At 35.9% G+C, this 26,191-nt stretch overlaps 1 protein-coding gene across 1 annotated transcript in view; it reads right to left on the reverse strand.

Annotated features, from left to right (window-relative positions):
* The window catches only part of Pdzd8 (PDZ domain containing 8), a 269,988-nt gene that overhangs the window by 239,646 nt on the left and 4,151 nt on the right, over window positions 1–26,191 (reverse strand). Inside the window, exon 3 of the mRNA XM_090402639.1 lies at window positions 13,232–13,408. Coding sequence (XP_090258765.1) covers window positions 13,232–13,408 — 177 coding nt within the window. The remainder of the gene's footprint in view (window positions 1–13,231; window positions 13,409–26,191) is intronic.

Genomic DNA, 26,191 nt, shown 5'->3' on the forward strand with positions numbered 1-26,191 from the left:
CTGAGCGAGCACTTTGCAAGAGTATATCATCCAGGTGGTGACATTGCAGGAATGGAAGAACCAACAGCTTATACTGGAATTGTGATGAATGAAGTAGAGGTAACCACCTGGATGATATACTCTTGCAAAGTCTCGGGTGAGCCTCGGGTCTGGGTCAGTCCCAAGGGGTGGAAAGAGGGGAAAATAGTTCTGCTGCATAAAGGTGGTTCCAAGGCTGCTGTTGAAAATTACCGGCCAATCAGCATAACAGGAATCATTATCAAGGTCTTGGAGAAAATAGTCAAGAGGAAAATACAAGATTGGATAGAAGAAAATGGAATACTGTATCGGGGACAGCATGGTTTTGTGAAAGGTTGGTCATGCCTCAGTAACTTGCTCACGTATTATAACACAGTAACGGCTGAACTGGATAAGGGTAATGGGTTTACAGTGATTCTACTGGACCTTGAGGCCTTTGACAGGATACCACATGGAATTCTAATCAATAAATTGCAGCATATGGGGATGGATATAGGGTTGGTGAGATGGATAGGAAGGTTGTTGACGGAGAGATATCAGAGAGTGGTTTATTCAGGAGTAGAGTCCACAAGACGGCCTGTGACTAGTGGTGTGCCACAAGGATCTGTTCTTGGACCACTGCTGTTTAATTTGTTCATTAATGATATAGGAAAGGATCTGAGAGGAACAGTTCATTTGTTTGCGGATGATGCAAAGTTGGGTAGGGCAATAGTGAATGCAGATGACGTTAAAATTTTGCAAGATGATGTGGATAGATTGGAGGTCTGGGCTAAGGAGAATGGATGTCAATTTAATGTGGCAAAATGTAAGGTTATACATTTTGGGGTGAAAAGATTAGCAGCAGTTTACTACATTGGTGGAACTGTACTCCAGGAAATTGATGAGGCATGAGATTTAGTAGTGTTGGTGGATAAAGGAGTTGAAGTTTAGGGGGCATATTGCAAAAGTGGCCAAATCAGCTCATCAAATCACTTGGTTGCTGAAGAATACATTGACAGGCAGAGACAAGCAAGTTATTGTTCCTCTGTATCGAGCCTTGATAAGACCCCATCTCGACTACTGTGCCCAGATTTGGTCACCTAGGTTTCTTCTTGATAGGAAGGAGGATGAGAGGATCCAGAGGTGAGTGACCAAGATGATAGCAGGTCTGTGGAATGAACCTTATGAGAACAGGTTGAGGATTTGTGGGTTGCAAAAATTGGTTGATAGGCAGAGGAGGGAAGATATGATTGAGACATTCAAATTACCGAAGGGTTTCTATAAAATTAATTCAGAAGATATTTTTGAGAACAGGGCTGGTTGTAGGAGGACTAGGGGACATCCATGGAAACTGGGCAAAAGTGTGGTTAGTTAGAGCTGGGTTCTTTACTTTTAGAGTGGTGAATGAGTGGAATGCGCTCCCAGAGTCTGTGGTGGATGCTGTGACAGTGAATGAGTTTAAGGCGAGGTATGATAGATACTGTATGAATGTCGAATAGTTGTGATGAATATGATTTGGGGCCTCCCTCAATGAGTCTAATGACTCCCTGGAGTTGCCTGTGATAATAATATTTCTGTTTCTCCTGAATTCAACTGGATCAATCCCTGTTCATTCCAGCTTGTCTTGTTTATTCCCAATATTTCAATTTTGTAGTCTCATTTCTTTGACTATACTTGGTTGATTCTGATGTTTCATGCATAGTCCTCACATTCCAACATCAAATTTGCATTTATTATTATTTTTTTTTTTTTTTGGCTCCAAATAATTTGCATGTCTGTTTCAGTTATTGTGTCTTGTCTGACTTTTCTGATGTATTCCTCAATTCCCTAGTTTCTCCATAAAAGCTTTCACTAGGGTATGTTATTCTCAACATTCTATCTTCATTTAGTATTCCACTTTGGTGAGATTTGTCTGTGGTCTTGGTTTCCATAGCAAAGCATTTTTTTTCTCTCTCACAAGGATGGGTTGCTAGCTCATTGTTCAACCCTCATCTATTTATCCAAGCTTGGGACCAACACAATGTGGCATAGCTGTATCATGACTGGCTTGAAAGCTTTATAAAGAGGAACCATAACTTCCTTGCCTCTGCGTGTCAATGTCCTTCTTGTTATTGACATAATCCACTAGGATGTTCTCACAATTTTAGCAACAATGTGATCCCTAAACTTCACATCTCCATCCACCATCACTCCCATATCTCAAATCTCCTCCACCTCCTTTAAAATTTCTCCATTAATTGTATACTCTGCATTCCAACCTTACCTACCAAATCTCAAGACCTTGCACTTTGCAACATTTAAGTGACAACTCCAATCATCTGTACACTCACAGTGTATTCAGATCCTCCTGCAAGGCCACAACATCTGCTCTACGTCTCATAGCCCTTCTCAACTTTGCATCATCAGTGAACAGCTGCACATCTCCAGTTAAGCAAGACTCAATATTATTAATGTACAAGTTAAACAATAATGCTCCCAAAACAGATTCCTATGGCACTCCACTAGTGACCTTCCACTTTTGGGATACCACTCCTCCATATACAAAATGCTGATACCTGTCCAACAGCCAATCAGCTATCTGACTTACGTTTGTTATTTAATCCCATCTATTTAATTTAGCTACCAGCTTATGTGGCAGTCTATCAAAGGACTTTGAAAAATCCAAGTACACCACAGTATATGCACATCTCCTTTATTGAGTGACTGTCACCTTGCTGTAATATGTAAGCAAATTGCTGAAACATGACCTCCCTCCCCTAACAAACCCATACTGACGACCATAAAGAATACTGATATTATTAACCCACTTCTGAATCCCAGTGCTCACCAAATTCTCTGAATTTGTAGCCTTAGTCTTACCCCCCCAGCTTTGTGAAGTGGAATAATTTTTCCCCATCTTCCATTCCTTTGTGACTCACCATGTTACAAGATTCATGTTAAATAGTTGCAGCAAAGGTGCTATTGATTTCACAGAGCATTCCCTCAAGACATGGTGATATATTGACAAATCCTACTGCCTTATTGACATCAAGTTTACTTAATTCCTCATTGACTTTCTGCTCATTCGTCATTAGTCCTTCTTTCACCCTACATTCTACACTCCAGCTTCTCCTGATGTTGCCTTTGCAAGGATGAAATACACTGATAAACTAATCAATGAATAATTCAACTATACTCTCTTCATTGATCATCAATCTGCCAATGTCATCAACCCAGCATCATTCTCCCTTAGTTATTTTTCCTTCTATTTGCCACATATCAAAAGAACTCACTAGGTTTTTTCTTAGCTGAATTAGCTAATTTCTTCTCCTACTCCCTTTTTGATGCCCTTAACAACCAAGTCACCTTCTCATCATTTTCTTTGTACTCTTCATGCAATTGATCATTACCAACATTCATCTTGTGTTACCTCCACAGTGCCTTCCTTCAGATTTCATGTTTAATTTCTTTATTTATCCATTTAACTCCTATCTTGTTTAGTCTTTTTCCCTTTGGAATACACTCACATTTCTGCTGTTAAATGGATCTTGATCAATGCCCTTGATACACTTTAGGATGTGCAAGAGGATTAAATTGATTCTTAGACCAGATGAAAGTAGCTAGCTGAATATATAGTTTGAAGGTAGTATGGAGACTACATTTACAAAGAAGTTTAGCTATCTTTTCAGATATACATTGCCAATAATGATGGATGGAAATAGTTTTGATGTGATCTTACCAAGTTACTAGCTAAAAAAAATGTTGCAAAAGTCACACCACCAACCATCCATTGCCACAGAGTATGGATGGTTGGTGGTGTGATTGCCAATGTAAGTTTTGTTGTGATCCTGTTCAATATGTGTGGATTCTCTATAAAGAGAGAGCGATAATGAACCATTTGGTAGCCATGTCACTAATGTGTTTAAGAATGGAAGACAGATGGTGAAGTGCATTTTTGGATGTTGATCATTTAAATGTACAAATGTACTAGAAGTGTATCTAATGTGTTTAGGCCATGAAGCCAAATGGCAAAAACATCTACATAGTGCAGTGAAATGTTGGTTTAAATGTAGCTACATCGACTGTTTTCCAGGAATTCCTTATATCATCATCATCAAATTCCTGCATTGTACCCTCAAGGGGTGTACAGGATATGATAGTACTACATGAAAAAAATTACATCATTACTACCTTCCTATCTACAATTTTCCTCCAAATCAGTCTGTTACTTGTCAAGACTCCAACATTATCAGATCTTATATTTCTATCGTCTACGGCACTTTGTACCATATCAATCCACCTATATCTTGGTCTTCCTCTGGGTCGTTTTGCTGACAACCTAGCAGAGAACACTTGATTTGCTAATCTTTCTTCGCCCATTCTGTCTAAGTGACCACACCACCTGAGATTAGCTCTGCTAACGCATTCCTGGATGCTGACAATGTCATGTTCTTTCCTAATATCCTCGTTTTTAATATGATATTGCCATTGATACCATCTATTAACGCTTATAATCTTTCACAGGACTCTCATATCTGCGGTCTCTAGTCTTTGGTCAAGTGTTTTACTTCTGACCCAGCTCTCAGACCATAAGTTAAAACTGGTTTGAACACTGTCTTCAAATACAGCTAATTTAGTGTTCCGACTAATTTCTCTCTTATTCCATATGAATTTATTCAATTGACTTCCCACCATACCAGCTTTGCTGATTCTGTTGTCTATTTCTATATTTAATTTACCATCTTCACTAAAAATCGTGCCTAAGTAGCTGAAATGTTTTACTTGTTCCACAGGTTCTCCATTCACAACACAGTTGACATTATCAATGATTATACCAATTTTCATCGTCTTTGTCTTTTTATTGCTGACCTTCATACCATATCTATTACAACAGTTATTCAATTTAGTCAGAGAATCTTGCAGACTAGTAGTGGATTTATTTAGAAGTATAATATCGTCCGCATAAAGCAAAGAGCTAACATTAACATCTCCAATTTTGATATCATGTTTCATACCACTTTTCTTCATAATGTGATCCATATAGATAATGAATAACAGAGGAGATAATGTACATCCTTGTCTCACACCAGATTTAATATTAGACCATCTTGCTGTACTTCCTTCAATTCTAACTGCTGACTTACAACTCAAAGACTAAGTATTGCTTGATATAATGCCCCACTGACACCATATAACTGTAGTGTATTGAATAGCTTCTCTCTTGGCACCTTGTCATATGCCCTTTCCAAATTGACAACACTTAAATACAGATCTGTGTTATATTCCCATGCTTTCTTGACTATTTGTTGTAAAGTGAAGATCTGTTCCTGACAGCCTCTATTTGGCCTGAATCCAGCTTGTTTTTCACCAAGCTTTTCTTCCACAATTCTTCTCAACCGTTTCTCAAGTATACTTGCATAGATCTTGCCAGGAACACGCAGCAGGGAAATACCTCTGTAATTCTCACATTCAGTTTTATTTCCCTTTTTATATATGGGTACTATGAGAGCTCTACTCCAATCATCAGGAATTCGTCCCTCAGTCCAGGCTTTCTGAACGATGCAATGCAGCCACTGTAAGACTCTTATACCACCATACTTCAGCATTTCTGGTCGAATATCATCTACTCCTGCTGCCTTTCCACATTTCAAGCCTTTGATGGCTTTTTCTACTTCAAGTATCGATATGTATTCCTGACTGAATGCCTGGTCATTGTTTTTTTTTTTACCACTGTGCTATCACTGCTTGTTTCATTTAGCAATTTCTCGAAGTAATTACTCCATACTTCAAGGATATCTTTTTCTCCTGTTTTCATATCACCTTTATCATCTCTAATTCCTTTTACAGCACTCTTTCCTCCATTCCTAAACTTCTTCAACAACCTCCAGAATATTTTGCCACCTTCTTGATATTTATTTTCTATATTCTTGCAAAAGTCTTCCCATGACTTTTCTTTAGCTAGTTTTACACAGTGTTTAGCATTCTTGCATTTGTCTCTATATTCTCTAAGAGCACAAGCTGACTTATTTGCCAGGAACTTTCGATATGCTTTCTTCTTTTCCTTCACTGCCTCTTTAACTTCCTGTGTCCACCATGGAGTTCTAATTTTTCTATCGCTGCTGACAACTTCACCACATGCCTCTCTAGCTGAATCAATCAGGGCTTTCTTCAAGGCTTGCCACTGAATCTCCAAGGTTTGATTTATGTTCTCAAACTCTTTTATTTTTTCTTCAATAATCTTTGTGTGCTTTAGTCTATAGTTCACATCTGAGAGCTGCTCAACTTTTATTCACTTTAAAACTTTCTTACATGTTATTCTTTTCAATGTGAAATTCAATTTTATCCTGCTCAAGTACTTTTCTTTAGCTAGTTTTACACAGTGTTTAGCATTCTTGCATTTGTCTCTATATTCTCTAAGAGCACAAGCTGACTTATTTGCCAGGAACTTTCGATATGCTTTCTTCTTTTCCTTCACTGCCTCTTTAACTTCCTGTGTCCACCATGGAGTTCTAATTTTTCTATCGCTGCTGACAACTTCACCACATGCCTCTCTAGCTGAATCAATCAGGGCTTTCTTCAAGGCTTGCCACTGAATCTCCAAGGTTTGATTTATGTTCTCAAACTCTTTTATTTTTTCTTCAATAATCTTTGTGTGCTTTAGTCTATAGTTCACATCTGAGAGCTGCTCAACTTTTATTCACTTTAAAACTTTCTTACATGTTATTCTTTTCAATGTGAAATTCAATTTTATCCTGCTCAAGACTAAATAGTGATCGCTTCCAATTTCAAATCCTCTGTACACTCTGGTGTCCTGCACCAGGGAGAAAACATCACTGTCAACAATAACATGGTCAATGAGATTTTTCTTATTCCTTTCCTCTTCTCTCCATGTGAATTTGTGCACATTTTTATGTTGGAACATGGTGTTAGTAATAAACAGTCCATGTCCTGAGCAGAAATCCAACAGATATTTGCCATTATTATTAGCTTTGCTCTTTTCTCCAAGTTTTCCCAAAATATTTTTGTATGTCTGACAATCATTTCCTACTCTGCTATTTAGATCCCCAACAAGGACCAACTTTTCATTTTTTATTGTGTCAAGTTATTTTTTCTAAAGCCTCAAAAAATTCCTCCACTTCTACCTTAGTAGAACTTTCTGTGGGACCATAGGCACAAATAAGTCTTATTGTCCAGTTCCCTATTCTCATATTTGCCCACATTACTCTACTTGAGACTGACTGCCATTCAAGAAGATTAGCCTCGTATTTTGTGTTGAATACCATGGCTACTCCTTTTTCTTGATTGTCATTTCCTGAATATAACATTTTGCATTTATTGCTCAGAAAGATCTCACCAGTTTTTGTCTTTTTTGTTTCAGTCACCCCTATTATGTCGATCTGGTACTTATCTAATTCGTCAGCGCTCCATTTTTTTGCCATTCAGGCTTCTTATGTTGATAGTACCGATCTTTAACTTTGGTGATGTTGAGTTGGGGGTGTGTTTTCAGATTTGTTCCAGTAGCTGACTTTTCGCTGTTCTCCCTGGTTCCCTGGCGAAAACAACAGGGGCCTTGTTTAACCGAGCGACGTCCCAGCCGGATTGAAATTTTTGTCATGTTGTACCATCATATTTTATTTTGGTTTAACCAATAAGAATACAATTTGGTCAGCTAAATCCCAAATTGCACCCTGGAATTCCTTATAGAAACTGGTTAATTGGGGCGATGAAAGATAAAACCCCACAGTAGTCATGCCTCGCTATTTATATATTTTTTCTTTCCTCGTAAAATAATCTGAATAAATGGTGAAACTGATTTGTTCATAATGTCAGAGGGGAAAATAAGGTTAATAATGTCTGGCTTAATAAAGTCAAGGGTCTTAAAGGCACATCTGGTAAACAATGAAGTAATGCCAGAGGATCCACCCACATACACCAGGGACTTATAACTGGGACTATTACGAAAAGTAATATTAAAAGTTACCAAAATGTAAGGGCTTTGATATCATATCCATATCATAACCTACATTATAGGGCTACTATTGTATATACACCCCCAAAAAATTCCAATATCAATAATGTGCACCACCACTCACACAGACTTTCACACCCAATCTGTTATTCATCACTGAATCTCAACTGATATCTTCTATGATCCACATCTCTGCTCAATTTTCCAGAACAATCACATCAGGCATGGTGCTGTCGACAATAAGGGAAGAATATGCAGTTTTGTCAGGTCAATATGAGATCAATATTACATATTAAAGGTTATCCACCATGGAGTCTTCTTTACATGATCTTGAGAATTTACAGAATTAGCAGCATTGTAAACATAGCAAATTATGACTATATGGACCTTTTTGATTATCTATCTATCTCTGAAAGTTGATTATATATAATCTTACATCCAAACAGGGAGAGAACCTTTTTTTTTTTTTTTTTTTTTTTTTTTAAGATACTTCAACCGTCACAATTCAAATTGTGAATGTTGAAATCTCTCTCTGGCTCTCTTTCTCTAACTCCACAGACCAAACTGAAAGAGAAGCTGAACCATTTGCTGTCAGTGATGAGCTAATGCAAATTGTTAACCTAACTATGAAAATTCCTGTTAATTCCATAATTCTCCCAACATTCTGTACCTTTTCTTAGCTAACTCTCCATCTAAATACACCAGTGACATTAGTTCTCCTCTTGATAACCAGCAACACTATGTTTATGTTCTACAGATCATGCTTTCACAGCCAACATCATTGTAGCAGCATTATATCTTATGCTGCTACAATGGTGTCAAATGGGATGCCTGTTTTCCATGTATCTCATTACTGCTTCCTCTCTCTTGATTCAAGCAGTTGCTCTAATCTAATAAATAAAATTTTTCTTGTGGAATAAGTGCCTTTATGTCTCATTCCAATCAAAATCTCCGACTCTTATCCAAGCTTGGTTTTCCAACAAATGTGCCAAAGCAGTCCAAGCTAAAAATGTAGTATACATTCAGTGGCTCAAACTCCAGCATTTCATTCAGCTTACACTACAGCAGGTAACAACTACAAAAAAACCATTAGCTCAAATACTTCGTAAAGACCAAATGAACTAAGCTTGCCTCCTGCTCAGATGGCAGTTAAGCCATCTGTTCCCTTGCCAAGACTGTGAGATAAAACTTCAGTCTTACTTTGTTTCCAGTTCTCTCTCCCTCTCACATCCTGGTGGAACAATGGCAACATCTCCTAAGGATAAGACAGACCTCTGGACATCATCTCCAACTGTTGTTTATATGACTAGGCTAAATTTTCCCCTACTATTATTATCACCCTCAGATGCCTCCTCTAATCTTCCAACAGCAGGGCATCAGCACTTCTGTTGAAGGGGAGTATCAAGACTAATACTCATTAGCCTTGATGCTCCCCCTAGACCAGATAATTTCTCTCCAGTTTTACTAAGAATCTGTGCTCCACAATTAACACTCATCCTGTTTCACCTTTACAAGCTGTCCTACTCATCTGACATCTATCCAACAGCATGGAACATGCTTTTATCCAGACTATTCCTAAAAAGGTAGATAAAAGTCAGTCATCAAACTATCATTCCATTGCTCTTCATTTCAATACACCACTCAAAAGTGATGGAGTAGATCATCAACAACTAGCTTCTTCACTACCTAGAGACCCTTCAGTTAGCGATCACGAATATGGATTCTGCCATTCTTGTTCTACAAAAGACATCACCCATCTATGCATACAGGCCATGGAAAGATTTGGAGACCCTCATAGTTGCTTTTGATATTTCCAAGGCATCTGTGAGTGGATTGCCAGCTTCTTCTCTGGCTATTTATTGCATCTCATGGTGGATAGCTCCCTCTCTTCTGATTTTTCCATTAGTACTGAAGAACCCCAAGGCTATGTGCTTTCATCTACACTCTTTCTCCTATACATCAATGATCTTTTCTCCAATCCTATTCTCATAGCTTTGCTGATGACAGTACACTTCATTCCCCTTCATCAGTCACAACCCTTGTAGTACTCAATTGACCCAAGCCTCAAGATCTTCTATAGCCAATGCCTTAAACCTAATCTTCTAGCCATTCTCAAGTGGGATGAAAATAATTTAGTAAATTTCAATGTGACCAAAGCAATCCTGCCTTATTTCCTAGAAGAAAGACCATGACTAACTCTCCCTCACTCTTAATAACCCTCCACTCACAGACTTAGATCAGATTTCTCTTCTTCAGATGACTTTCACATCTAGCTTATCCAGGCATAAACACATCATATCCATAGTCTCTTCGCACTTTTTTTTTTTATTTTTAAAAAAAGCATTCTTTTCCATTCTAATTGTTACTTCTCTTCTTCCTGACTAACTCCTAACTTAACACATATATCAATCCCAAATCTGCTAACCTCAGAATAGTATTTTCACATTTTGGGCCGTGTACCAAAAATCTCCCTGAGAAGGCTAGAACTGTATCTAGAAGAGAGCTATTCACTTAAAAGACCCTTCCCCCACCCCTCAATGACTCCTCATTCACTTTCCTATAGAAACACTTTCTGCTCATTTTTTCTACATGTATTTCTATGAATGCTGATCTACTAAACTTGATCATCACTATTCTTCCACTTTCCCTCATCGTTTATGAATATGGTCAGCTGCTGACCAACATTCATATACAGTTCAGCTTCAGACTCACCATATCAACTTTTCATCCTCTTCCTTTATTCCATATACCAATATCTTCTGGAACAGTCATCTTCATACCATTTCTCCAATGCATACAACCTCTGACTCTTCAAGTAACACATTAAGATTCCTTTCCTCTCTCTAATTACTTGCCCACAAAGGCACTGTCATGTTAATGGTCATGAAACCTATCATGTGTGGATTTAATATATTAAAAGATATAAAAGTAGCCTAGTTGTGAAGATATTTCACATGTAAGCCTTGTTTGCTCACACTTGATTAAAGGATTAAAACAAGAATATAATTTCTTGTCTAGTGTAATTTATTTAGTTTCATAGGTAATATTAGGTAATATATTTAAGATAATAGGTAATAGATTTAAGATGACCAAACAACTAGCAACATTCCACCATGCCCCCAAAAGCTGCAACAGCTCAACATTTATGCCAAATTTTTGGCAGGAGGGGGGGGGGGAGAAATCAAAGAATTACTGTAATATAATATGTACACCCACACAACCTTCAAAATCAATTGCAAACACAGTCTTCTTTATTTGCTCTCTGAAAGATGGTTACCATCTGTTCACTGATTAAAAGACACAAAAAGGAAAAAAGCAGCCTCAATTTTGTCTTGGATATCTTCAACAAAATGGGTAGAGAAAAAATAAATTATGTAATAATAATAAAAAGCAAATTCAAAGCTGAAAGATTAGCTTATGAATTAGCCACAATAATCTGAAAATATAGTCAACAAGGTTTATGCTAAATTAAAAATCATCACATGCAATTATTTGAATCTTCAATAGCCAATGTCTTAAACTCTGACATCCATACTTTGCTAGTGAGACAAGAATAACCTTGTCATTCTTGTCCCACTTGTCCAAGAAAGATCTCACTTCACAACCCCCACTCACTTTTTTAATAGCCAGTTCTCCAGACAATCACATGCCTCTATTTGAGCTAATTTTTATCTCTAGCCTGTCCACACCTATACGACTGCTGACAGTACACAAATCCACCCAAATTTGGAATACTGCTCAAACATTTGGAATAGAACACCAAAAATATCTCGAAGGATGCTTGATGCTATCCAGAAGAGTGCAAAACAATTAACTGAAGATCCCCTCCAATAAACTTTCTCATAATGTTTCATTTATGGTTGTGTTTTTTCCAAATGGCTTTCATCCAAATCTCACCGTTTATACTGAAACCAAAAATAGAAGTGAGATAAATCCAAAACTGATTTCAAAAGAGGCTAAAATCAGGAAACATTCATCATATAAAAATTGCATCATGCTTTCCAGTCTCTTACAAAAGTTAATGACTATAATGTTTGTCCAACACTGTTACTCTGATGGGTTTTAATATATTAATACTCAGAGAAAAATCATTTCCTAGGCTCTCCTCAGATTACTGCATAGCAGCTTTTGTAAACGTCCACCAACTATTTCAAACATGCAACGTTAAACCCTTTGACTTCTTGGCATCTTTGATTTATAAAACTATAAAAGATATTTTTTTTTTTTTTTAACTATAGATATATTATTAGTTCACTGGATAAGCCCTTCCCTATAGTTATTTAATGAGCTACCAATGTAAACACCATTGCTTATTATTTGTTAATTATTTATATTTTGCAAATATCTTTCCCTCTTTTCATAAGGTTTTCAAAACTATGCCTATCATAAATGTGAACATACATGCCAAGAAGTTACAGGATTACATCATAATTTGCTCCACCAGAGCAAACTTATCAGACACACACACAAATTATTAATAATTCATTTGTCTCTAATGAAGCTATTTCTATTCACACCTGCTCTTTCTCTTACTTTTACCTACCAATGGTGGGATGATCCAAATTATAAATTTTTAGTATGGAAAAGATTCTTTATAAACATACCAATGAAATACAGGATTCCCCTTAATTACTATTTTATAATATAACCCAAAACAAGCACGTTCCTGACCCCCACAATTTCCAAACAGATTTAGTTGTAATCAAAAAAATCCATCACGATATATGCAAACAAGGCTGGAAGGAAACATCTTGTCATGCCTCAAAATCACAATTGGTCTGAAAGGATTCTCACCCCAATGTAAATGTGTTAAACCTAAAGCTAATAAATGCAAGTGTAGCAACTTCAAAAATCAGTAAACAATCTGATAAACAATCTGAAAATGAAAAGATCTTTATACTGCAGGAATTGCAGACAGTTAACATCCCTTAAGGAAATTATAAATAACCTGTAGAACTAATTAAAAAGTTACTTGCAATTTCTCTAATGGAGCATTAACTGTCTGCAATTCTTATACCAGTTTCATGATGTTTCCTATTTACAGACAGCAAAAGATTCCTCTTTTGAGAAGATCTCTTTTCCTAACTGACCTGACATTTTCTAATTCTGATCAGCTCACAAGGCTAGAAAAGATTACAATGATTTCAAACCACTCAAAAATTGATAAACTATTTCTTTTTCAAAATGAAGGTGTGTAAGAGAGAGAGAGAGAGAGAGGGGGGGGGAGTGCGCCAACGTATAAAAGATGCATGAAATTAATAACAACTGGAAAATGAAAATACTCACCTCATAAAAAGAAAAACACCAATGAGTAAAAGGATGCCGTGTCAATTCAAGTCTTGCTTTTCCTTTCAAACATGTAATACTGACAGAAAGAAAGGCTGTTCTACCCAGGACCATATCAGCATCAATAGCTAACTGAAATCCTCCTGCATATTCCAGATCAAGTGCTAGATCCAGAGTCTAAAAGATAAAAAGACAGATATTTTAACTGCCAAAATGGTTGTAAACTCTTTTCACTAAATACAAACCATGACATTTAATTACTTTTTTTTTATTTAATTAAATTTTTTAATTTTTATTTTAATTTAATTTTTTCCTCCTCAGTAGTGTCACAAAAATGGAGGGACTTAAACTCTTAAATAACAAATCACTGTCATCAGGAGCTGCTAGCAAGCTTGCAAAAAATGAAATAGCAAAGAAGTATGGTATATCGCAATCATGAGTGCCATGAATGCATTTATCCTGCAGTTACTGTATGATATCTACACATTTTTTGTGTTTTTGATGAAGAAATGAAAATATCATTATTATTATTACATCCTCCATATCGTGGGAGGTTCATTCACTTGACAACATATTTACCATACCAAATCTTAAACTTCTTACCACCACTTGCATTAACAACATATGCATTACAGTCACTCACAGTTCTCCATTTAAAAAATCTACTCCTCACATCCCTCTTCACAACATTATTGCACAACTTCCAGGGATGGCCTTTGATCCTATCCTTCTTGCCTTCTACTTTTTTTTATAATCCCCTCTGTATTAGATGTACAATTCCCCTCTGTATTCCAAAAGAAACAGAAATGAGCTATTGTGTATGTTTACAAATGCTAGAAGTATTCAAAACAAGGGGAATGAAATTGTAGTGCTGATTGATAGTTTATTCACCTAAAAATTGTTGGTATAAGTGAGACATGTAAGAGGATGAGATTCTGACAGGAATAGAGATGGAGGGATATGTAGTCTTTTGAAAAGAGAGACAAAGCAAAAAGGGAGGAAGTGTTGGAAGTTTTTTCCCACTTGGTTAGACTATAAATTATATATTTAGTTTAATCTTTCATCCATGTGTAAGCAAGCGAAGTTTGCACCTGAAGTATCTTCAGGACTGGGGCACCTCGTGGTAAAGATGGACTAAGTTCTCATCACTTTCCTTAGTATCCCATAATGCAAAACACCTCTTTGTGGTATACTGCTATGCATTATGGGAAGGGTCCCCTACCCAGATCAGTTTCGACCTTTATTGAGGTCTTCCCATAATGCATAACAGGATACATATCCACAAGGAGATGTGTTTTGCATTATGGGATACTAAGGAAAGTGACAAGAACTTAGTCCACCTTTGCCACAAGTTGCCCCAGTCCTGAAGATACTTCAGGTGCAAACTTCGCTTGCTTACACTTGGATAAAGGATTAAACTAAATATATAATTTAGTTTAATTTAGTCTAACCAAGTGGGAAAAAACTTCCAACATTATTCTCTAATCCAGAGTAATTTAATAATAAGGTGTGACACCTTTTGGCAACTAGCATATGGAAATACGAGTTCTGCATTCCTTCAACCTTGTATCACCGCTGGGTCTGGCTCCCACTGAAGAGACCTCAATAAAGGTCAAAACTGGTCTTGGTAGTGATCCTTCCCATAATGCATAACAGTATACATGCCCACAAGCAGATGTGCTTTGCATTATTGGATACTAAGGAAATGAGTGAGAACTTAGTCCACCTTTGCCACGAGTTGCCCTAGTCCTGAAGATACTTCAGGTGCAAATTTTGTTTGCTTACACTTGGATAAAGGATTAAACTAAATATATACCGTAAATGTCGGCGTACAGGACAACTGGCGTATAAGACGAGACCTAAATTTTAGGCTATTTTTAGGTTTTAAAAATGATGTATCGGTTGTATAAGATGATCCCCAATTTCTTTTTTCTTGTATTGTATTTCTGTTGTATGGTATTGTTGTTATATCCGTTATTTTTATATCTATGCATATCAGCTTTTTTTTTGCATAGCATAGATTTAGTGTTTATGCGAATTACCCTAATTAAAAGTGATTAGCCCCAATTTTAATTAATTATTAATTTTGCATTTTTTTTTAAATTTTAGGATTATTAAAATTGCTATCATTTAAAATCATGAAACCAGCAACAAAACGAAGAAAGTATGAATGTCGATTTAAAATAAGGGTGATTGAAATGGCAAAGCAAACTAATAACTGTGCTGCAGCAAGAAAGTTTGACATAACCGAGAAGATGGTAAGAGAATGGAGGAAGAAAGAAGGTATTTGAAAAAAAAATTTGCCAAAGAAAAAATGTGCAATGAGAACGGGGATCATCCGATGGCCGCAACTGAAAAATCATGTTGCAGAATGGGTATTTGAACAAAGGCAGAATAGTATGGGATATGTTTCATAGTCATTTAACTGAGAATACTAAGTCGTCTAAAGAAAAATAACTGTTATACCAGGTCATTTAACTTCTATATTGCAACTGCTAGACATCTGCTTGAACAAACCATTTAGAGACACCATGCAAGAAGAGTGGAATAATTGATGTTGACTGGTGAAAAATCATTTACAAATGGTGGATCTATGCGTGCTGCATCACTTGATATGTTGTGCAATATTGTGATTAAAGCATGGAATAAAGTAAAAGTAGAGACTGTAATAAACTCATTTAAAAAGTGTGGTATGTCTAATCTTATGGATGTAAAGAAGATGACCCGTTGTGGGACACTGATGACGATGAAAACGAAATCAATTCACCGGATTTGAACTGGGATCCATATGACGATCATTTAAACAATGAATCTGAAGTACTATTTTCAACAGATGAAGAAAATTAACATGAAAATTGAGGTTAATAATTATTTGTTTTTTAAGACTTACATCTATTGTAATATTTTAAATAAATTTATGTAACAAAAAATTAATCTGATTTGTTTATAAATGCTGCGTATTTTCTTATATAACAATGTATTATAACTACCTAAATGTTCATCCAAGAAATTAAGCTTCCTTTTTTATACTCACTGTATAAAGATGACTCACGATTTCGAGAGGTTTTCTGTAGTATTTGAGAGTTGTCTTATACGCCAACATATACGGTATTTTAATTTCCCGATGTTTCAACCTTCATATTAAGGTCATCATTTGGAGTATACACATGCACACACACACATAAATATATATATATATATATATACACATATATATATACACACACACACACACAGAGCCAAGCTAAATTACATTTCACATAGTATGCTGAAGAGACAATGATTTGATTAATGGTTATTCTACTCGAGTGACCTCTAGTGAAAAATAACAAAATTAGAAAGAAAAAAAAAAAAGGAAATAAATTAACTACATAAAAGCTATATTCTATTTAAGACAACATCAGAGAAACATTCTTTCATATAGATACTTTTGATAGAGTTACAATGATGTCCTAATTTAACATGACAATTGTTATATTAGATATAGGATCCTGGATTATCTATGGTTCTATTTAAAATTAACTCTTAGGCAGAAAGATTAAGTGGGTAGAATATATGCCTTCCATATGCAAAACAGCAAAAACATCCTCAACGTATCTAAGCCAGACTTCGGGGTTTAAAGGAGAGCAATCTAGAACAATGTCCTCTAGATGTTTTTGTTATCTGGCCCTATGGCAGCCAGACACTAGACACTTTCCTCAGCCACCAAAATAACACAAATGAATACAGTTCACAATCGAGATTGAAAAGCAGAACACAATTCCGTTTCTAGATACACTTGTCACATGTCTTCCTTATGGCAGTCTTTCCTTCATTGTTTACCAATAAACAACATATAATGGCCAATATATACGAGGGAGGTCTGAAACGTTCTCAGCCAAACAATGAAAAAAAACAAATTTATAATTTCAAAATTACTTTTATTTATCAACATAATCTCCCTTAAGACTAATACATTTATTCCAGCAATGCTCCAGCACCGTTATCCCATCCATGTAGTGGTCTTCAGTGATATCTGCAAAATATCCCTCTACAACTTCAATCACTTCTTGATTTGAAGAAAAATGCTGACTAGCGAGGAAGAGGTTTAGGTTTGGGAAGAGACAGAAGTCAGAGGGAGCCAAATCTGGGGAATAGGGTAGATGTTCCAACAATTTATAGTGCAAATCCCTTAATTTTCCAATTGCCAAAACACCTTTGCAGGCAGGTGCATTGTCCTGTTAACCTGCTAACCAGACTAGACAAAAGATAGGAATAATATTCCCTGATTATTGTTTTTCAGCTTTTCAAGATAATTAATAAACAAAATGCCTTTAGAATCCCAAAACACTGATGCATGACCTTTCCTGCTGATGGAACTGACTTTGTCTTCTTTGGTGCTGAATAACCGGCTTCTGTCCACTGTTTTGACCGCTGTTTGGATGCTGGTGTATAATGGTGAATCCAAGTCTCAACCATAATAATAAATTGATGCACAAAATCAGTTTTATTCTTGTTAAAATGCTCCAAGCATTGTTCAGAGATTTTCATGCGAATGCGTTTTTGATCTGCTGTGAGCAGGTGTGGCACTCATCTTGTGCAAAGCTTTTTCATTTGCAATTCTTCTTGCAAAATATATCCTACATGTTCTTTTGAAATGCTTGTAGTCTCAGCAATTTCATGCACTTTGACTCGCCGGTCATCCAATACCATATTGTGGATCATTTTCAAGGCTGGTACGACCATGCTTAAACTAGGCAGCCCATTTCTTAATTGTCGAAAATGAAGGAGAAGAGTGCCCATAAACTTTTATGAACTTCGAATGAATTTCATTTGTTTTTAAACCTCCTTTTACAGAGAATTTTATAACCGCACAATACTCAATTTTATCCATTTCAAGAGATACAGACAACACCTTTTGCTTCAGAGAGCCTGTATAAAACAAATTACTTGATGAATGACTTGCAATTTCACATTGATGCTTATGACAGATGTACCAACTTAGAAAAAAAAATCTTGCCAGTGTTGCCATCTATGGTCAAGGCTGAGAACTTTTTAGACCATCCTCGTACACAAAAACTAAGGGTCATTAATACACTTAAAAACGGGCTTTGAAGATTTGCTCCAATGAACAAACACTTAAAGATGAATTAAAAGTTATCAGTAATACCTTCCTAAAAAATGGATACAGCCAAAATACTATGAACAAAATTCTGTACAAGACCTTACCTAAAAACAAAAATAAACAAGACTACAACAAAACTATTCCATACATTAAAGGGGTATCTGACAAAATAAACAGAATACTACAAAAATACAACCTTAAAGCCACCTTTAAACCTCCTGCAAAATTATACAACTTACTCAACTCATCCAAGGATCCACTCCTTCCACTGGCCCACCCTGGAGTATACCGCATTCATTGCACCTGTAATTTGCCCTATATAGAGGAAACAGGATGCACGATTCCTATCAGAAAAAAAGGAACATAAACGAGACATTAAATATAATAACTATGGTCAAGCTGGTCTTTCTGATCATGCCCTGAATACTTTACATAGAATTGACTGGAAAAGCCCCTGTTTTATTGTGATGATTTTTATATCATCACAATAAAACATGGTATCAACGTAAATTTAATGAGGCCTGTGAGATTCTTATCACCCTAATCTTAACAACAGTGATGATATAAAAATCCAATGCATATGGAAGGCACATATTATACCCACTCAACCTTTCTGCCTAAGAGTTAATTTTAAATAGAACCATAGGTAATGCAGGATCCTAAATCTAATATAACAATTGTCATGTTAAATTAGGTCATCATTTTCACTGTAACAGAACTATCTATATGAAAGAATGTTTCTCTGATGTTGTCTGAAATATAATATAGCTTTCATGTAGTTAATTTATTATATTTCATTTATTTATTGTAATTTTATTTTCACTAGAGGTCAGGCCAGTAGCATAACTGTTGATCAAATCATTGTCTCTTCAGTATACTATGTGAAATGTAATTTAGCTTTTCTCTCTGTGTGTGTTTATATATGACAGAATGATCATTAACTCGGTTAACATACATAGTTTTATGAAGAATAGTTTCGGCCTGTAACAGCCTTCTTCAGGTGACATTATAAACGAAAGAAAAAACACTAAACATTGAAGGTTAAAAGACTATGAACAACATAGACAGTCTCTATACATAATTAGCATGAAAACGTGTTTTTGAAAACATTGTAGTTGTATTTTGTAATACAACTACAACGCTTTCATGCTAATTATGCATGAAAACGTGTTTTTGAAAACATTGTAGTTGTATTTTGTAATACAACTACAACGTTTTCATGCTAATTATGTATAGAGACTGTCTATGTTGTTCATAGTCTTTTAACCTTCAATGTTTAGTGTTTTTTCTTTCTTTTATAATGTCACCTGAAGAAGGCTGTTACAGGCCGAAACTACTAGTCTTTTTATATTAAAACCTTTTTACTTAAATCTCGGTTCTAGTCATTCAATTCTTCATAAAACTATATATGTGTGTGTGATGTATTCATGAGCATTGACTCGATTACTCTGATACATTTAGAAAGATATTTAATGACTAAAAAACCGAGAATTAATTAAAAGCTTTAATGATAAAAAACAACTAGTTTCCTCTTTTTACAGCCTTCATCATCAGGTATCTTTTTAGGAAGAGGAAACAATAATAAAAACTGAAGATTCTAAAAAACTGAGAAGCACAGATAAATTGCAGTACATAATTGAAAACTGTGCTAATCAGTTTTTTAGAACCTTCAGTTTTTATTATTGTTTACTCTTCCTAAAAAGATACCTGATGAAGGCTGTAAAAAGCCGAAACTAGTTTTGTTTTTTATCATTAAAGTTTTAATTAATTCTCAATTTTTTAGTCATTAAATATCTTTCTAAATATATATATATGCATATACTCCAGATGACCTTAATATGAAGGTGAAAACGTTGGGAAATTAAAATAGTTATTTATAACATGGTTGTAGAGTCCATAATTTTTGTAAAATGGAGATTAGGATTCCATCATCATCATCATCATCATCATCAAATTCCTGCCATGTACCATCAAGGGGTGTACAGGATATGACAGTACTACATGAAAAAAATTACATCATTATTAATTTCCTATCTACAATTTTCCTCCAAATCAGTCTGTTACTTTTCAAGACTCCAACATTATCAGATCTTATATTTCTATCGTCTAAAGCACTTTGTACCGCATCAATCCACCTATATCTTGGTCTTCATCTGGGTCGTTTTGCTGCCAACCTGGCAGAGAACACTTGTTTTGCTAATCTTTCCTCACCCATTCTGTTTAAGTGACCATACCACCTGAGATTAGCTCTGCTAACGCATTCCTGGATGCTGACAATGTCAAGTTCTTTCCTAATATCCTCATTTTTAATATGATACTGCCATTGATGCCATCTTTTCATGCCTATAATCTTTCTCAGGACTCTCATATCTGTGGTCTCTAGTCTTTGGTCAAGTGTTTTACTTCTGACCCAGCTCTCAGATCCATAAGTTAAAATGGTTTGAACACTGTCTTGTATACAGCTAATTTAGTGTTCTGACTAATTTCTCTCTTATTCCATATGAATTTATTCAATTGACTTCCCACCATACCAGCTTTGCTGATTCTGTTGTCTATTTTTATATTTAATTTACCATCTTCAGTAAAAATCGTGCCTAAATAGCTGAAATGTTTTACTTGTTCCACAGGTTCTCCATTCACAACACAGTTGACATTTTAAATGATTCTGCCTATTTTCATTGTCTTTGTCTTTTTATTGCTGACCTTCATACCATATCTATTACAACAGCTATTCAATTTAGTCAGAGAATCTTGCAGACTTGTAGCGGATTTATTTAGAAGTATAACATCATCTGCATAAAGCAAAGAGCTGACATTAACATCTCCAATTTTGATATCATGTTTAATACCACTTTCCTTCATAATGTGATCCATATAGATAATGAATAACAGAGGGGATAATGTACGTCCTTGTCTCAACACCAGATTTAACATTAAACCATCTTCCTGTACTTCGTTCAATTCTAACTGCTGACTTACAACTCAAATAAAGACTAAGTATTGCTTGATATAATGCCCCATTGACACCATATAACTGCAGCGTATTGAATAGCTTCTCTCTTGGCACCTTGTCATATGCCTTTTCCAGATCGACAAAACTTAAATACAGATCTTTGTTATATTCCCATGCTTTCTCGACTATTTGTCGTAAAGTGAAGATCTGATCCTGACAGCCTCTATTTGGCCTGAATCCAGCTTGTTCTTCACCAAGCTTTTCTTTCACAATTCTTCTCAACCGTTTCTCAAGTATACTTGCATAGATCTTGACAGGAACACTCAGCAGGGAAATACCTCTGTAATTCTCACATTCAGTTTTATTTCCCTTTTTATATATGGGTACTATGAGAGCTCTACTCCAATCATCGGGAATTCGTCCCTCTGTCCAGGCTTTCTGAACTATGCAGTGCAGCCACTGTAAGACTCTTATACCACCATACTTCAGCATTTCTGGTCGAATATCATCTACTCCTGCTGCCTTTCCACATTTCAAGCCTTCGATTGCTTTTTCTACTTCAAGTATGGATATGTATTCCTGACTGCATGCCTGGTCAGTGTTTTTTACCACTGTGCTGTCATCACTGCTTGTTTCATTTAGCAGTTTTTCAAAGCAATTACTCCATACTTCAAGGATATCTTTTTTTCTCCCGTTTTCATGTCACCTTTATCATCTCTAATTCCTTTTACAGCACTCTTTCCTCCATCCTTAAGCTTCTTCAACAACCTCCAGAATATTTTGCCACCTTCTTGATATTTATTTTCTATATTCTTGCCAAAGTCCTCCCATGACTTTTGTTTAGCTAGTTTTACACAGTGTTTAGCATTCTTGCATTTGTCTCTATATTCTCTAAGAGCACAAGCTGACTTATTTGACAGGAATTTTTGATTTCTTTCTTCTTTTCCTTCACTGCCTCTTTAACTTCCTGTGTCCACCAGAGAGTTCTGATTTTTTTATCCTTACAGACAACCTCACCACATGCCTCTCTGGCAGAATCAATCAATGTTTTCTTCAGAGTTTGCCACTGAATCTCCAAGGTTTGATTCCTGTTCTCAAACTCTTCCATTTTTTCTTCAATAAGTTTTGTGTATTTTAGTCTACAGCTCACATCTGAGAGCTGCTCAACTTTTATTCGCTTTAAAACTTTCTTACATGTTATTCTTTTCAATATGAAATTCAATTTTATCCTGCTCAAGACTAAATAGTGATCGCTTCCAATTTCAAATCCTCTGTACACTCTGGTGTCCTGCACCAAGGAGAAAACATCACTATCAACAATAACATAGTCACTGAGACTTTTCTTATTCCTAGCCTCTTCTCTCCATGTGAATTTGTGCACATTTTTATGTTGGAACATGGTGTTAGTAATAACCAGTCCATGTCCTGAGCAGAAATCCAACAGATATTTGCCATTATTATTAGCTTTGCTCTTTTCTCCAAATTTTTCCAAAATATTTTTGTATGTCTCACAATCATTTCCTACTCTGCTATTTAGATCCCCAGCAAGGACCAACTTTTCATTTTTCATTGTGTCAGTTGCTTTTTCTAAAGCCTCAAAAAATTCCTCCACTTCTACCTTAGTAGAACCTTCTGTGGGACCATAGGCACAAATAAGTCTCATTGTCCAGTTCCCTATTCTCATATTTGCCCACATTACTCTACTTGAGACTGACTGCCATTCAAGAAGATTAGCCTCGTATTTTGTGTTGAATACTATGGCTACTCCTTTTTCTTGATTGTCATTGCCTGAATATAACATTTTGTATTTATTGCCAAGAAAGATCTCACCAGTTTTGGTCTTTTTTGTTTCAGTCACCCCTATTATGTAGATGTGGTACTTATCTAATTCCTCAGCTAGCTCCATTTCTTTGCCATTCAGTCTTCTTACGTTGATAGTACCGATCTTTAACTCTGGTGATGTTGAGTTGGGGTTTATTTTCAGATTTGTTCCAGTAGCTGACTTTTCGCTGTTCGCCCTGGTTCTCTGGCAAAAACAATGGGGGCCTTGTTTAACCGAGCGACTCTCCAGCCGGCATGAAATTTTGTCATGTTGTACCATCATGTTGTACAAATTTTGTCATGTTGTACCATGATTAGGATTCCAAATCCTCCATATGTTTATTAGTTGAGATTGTCAAGACATGTTTTTAACTGTGCATATTCCACTTTACTACTCCTGGGGTGTCCTCCTATTTTGTGTAATGTGGGGTTTTCAATACAATTCTAGTCTCCAACTGCTATGATGTAGTGGGCACCGTATTGGAGTTGACGGATAGGACACACTGTATTGGGTGTCCTCCTATTTGGTCTAATGTGGGTTTTCAATACAATTCCAGTCTCTAACTGCTACGATGTAGTGGGCACTGTATTGGAGATGAATAAATATGGCTCCAATTCCTAGAAGAATTTTCGTCTAACTGTTCCAATTAGACAAACATCCTGAAGAATGTTCATCTAATGGGATGGAGCATAAACATTTATAAACCTTATTACACATCCACAGTATTTCCAGTCTATTGTCAAGATTCTTCCTTCTGCATCCCTTTGTATATTACAGAATGACCCAAGAAAAGGGGGGGGGGTAAAAACTTCTACTCCAGCCCTGTTAAATCTTCTAAAGCCCCAATAAGAAAGAAGTGGATATCTGTTCAAGTTTTTATATTATTATATCTGCAGAAGTATGTTTCTTGGAGAAACAAAAACTTGATAAGTTTCCATATAGTTTCTTGTTTAATTTGCTTTTGGAATCCTCATACATTTAATATAGCAATGCAGAAAGGAGATGCTATAATTAGTGAAGTGTCACTGGTAAGTGTAACTTCTAGATTTTGGAAAAACTGATGAGGTCTTCGATCTGTGAAGGAGAAACTGTTATAGCCTGCTTCTTGTAAACTGTTTTCCAGTATTTTCCAGTTTCTTTCCATTATTTTAATTTCATGCCTATCATTCTTGATTTGGAAGCTAGTTATTTTCTTTTCATAGATGATAATTATACTGAGAAAATTTTGAATTAGTAAACTATTATTTTTTCTTTAATTGTATCTCTTGTTTTCCCTTTATTAGCATGAGATGGTTCTTCATAGTTCATAAACTCTTCTGAGCCTGAAGAGTCTTCATTTGATGATTCGCAACTTTCTCCATCTTTACATTTTTTTATTAATTTTTTCTTTTAGATGAAGTTCATTTTTTTAACACAGCTATTAATTTTTTATTAATTCATCTTTCCTTTTTAATGATCTTGTCTGCATATTAAGTTATTTTAGTTATCTTACTTGCTTTGCTGTTTCTTCTCCAGTTTCTCCTTAAAGAACAATTTCACGTGTTTGCATTTCATCTTATCTGTTCAGTCGTTATACTAGGTTCATTATTGGTAATTTCAACTGATGTTGTTCCATCCCTAATATTTGACTGGGAATGTGGCTCCTGCAGTTCTGGAATTTTGGGGATAATTTCTGGCTGATTTGGTCATGCACATTTTGTGATTTTACCAAGTGTAATTTGTTTAAAAGTGCCATCTTTACTAGACTGAATAGGAAGATCCGGGAACATCTTTAGTAAAGTGCCATCTTTACTAGACTGAATAGGAAGATCTGGGAACTCTTCTTTATGCCTCTCTGATATATATGGTGTTCTAACTGGCTCTACCAGTGCTCCCACTTTTTCAGCAAAAGTTCTGAAAGGACAGGTATTAACGTGGTGTTCAGAAATTTCACATTTCTGACAGGGTTTGAGAAAAAAATTGGTACCATTATCTCAGGTGGGGAAAAAGACAACCATAGCATTTGATTGCAAGAGGAAAAAAAAACTTTCCATCATAAGACTGAGAATTAAATAATCCTGTGATATAGAAATTCTACAAGGGTTGTTTGAAAAGTTTGGTAAATTTCCAATAGATGGCAACACAATTTGTTTATTCATCCCAGTGTCAGCAAGTATCATCTTTTTCATGACCCTTGGTAAAATTTTAGCTAAGTGCAACACGTAGTTCTCGTTTGGCAAACATTTAAGATGACCGTGTTTGCATTTTTTCATAAAAATTGAGAAAATATAGTTTCATGCAGTGATAAAACACTTTTATTTGAAGAAATGGACGGCCCCACAGATCAATGCCGAGTTAGATGCAGTTCATGGGGACTGTGCACCAGCATTAAAGACTATTTATTTTTGGATAAATGAGTTTACATGCGGTCGTAAGTCCATCAAAGATGAAGCATGTTCTGGATGCCCGACTGAGGTCACTATGAAGGAAATGATCAACAAAATCCATGGTATAGTTATGGAAGACCACCGAGTGAAAGTGCGTGAGATTGCCGAGATTATAGGCATCTCAACTGAATGGGTGTATAATATCCTGCATGAAAAATTGTGCATGAAAAAGCTGTCTGCATGATGGGTCCATAATTGTTGACTGTCAATCAAAAATGCATGCAAAAAGACATTTCAATGCAGTGGGCAAAATTGCAATTCGCAAGATTTTTTGGGTCAATTCGTGACTGTAAACAAAACTTGGATCCACCACTACATACCTGAGTCCAAGCAGCAGTCACAACAGTGGACAATGCCTAGTGAAAGAGCACTGAAAAAAGCGAAGACCATTTTGTCAGCTGAGAAGGTGATGGCTACTGTTTTTTTGGATTCCCAAGGAATTATCATGATAGACTATTCAGAAAAGGGTAAGACAATAACAGGAGTATATTATATGTCATTGTTGGACTGTTTAAAAGAAGAACTGAAGAAAAAAACAGCCAAGATTGGCACACAAAAAAGTGCTATTTCATCAAGACAATGCACCATCCTACACATCGGCTGTGGCAATGGCAACATTGCATGAATTGAGGTTTGGATTGGTTCCACATCCACC

Source organism: Typopeltis vanoorti, chromosome 13, assembly GCF_054136105.1.
Source record: "Typopeltis vanoorti isolate ZY-2024b chromosome 13, IOZ_Tvanoo_1.0, whole genome shotgun sequence".
NCBI lineage: Eukaryota > Metazoa > Arthropoda > Arachnida > Uropygi > Thelyphonidae > Typopeltis > Typopeltis vanoorti.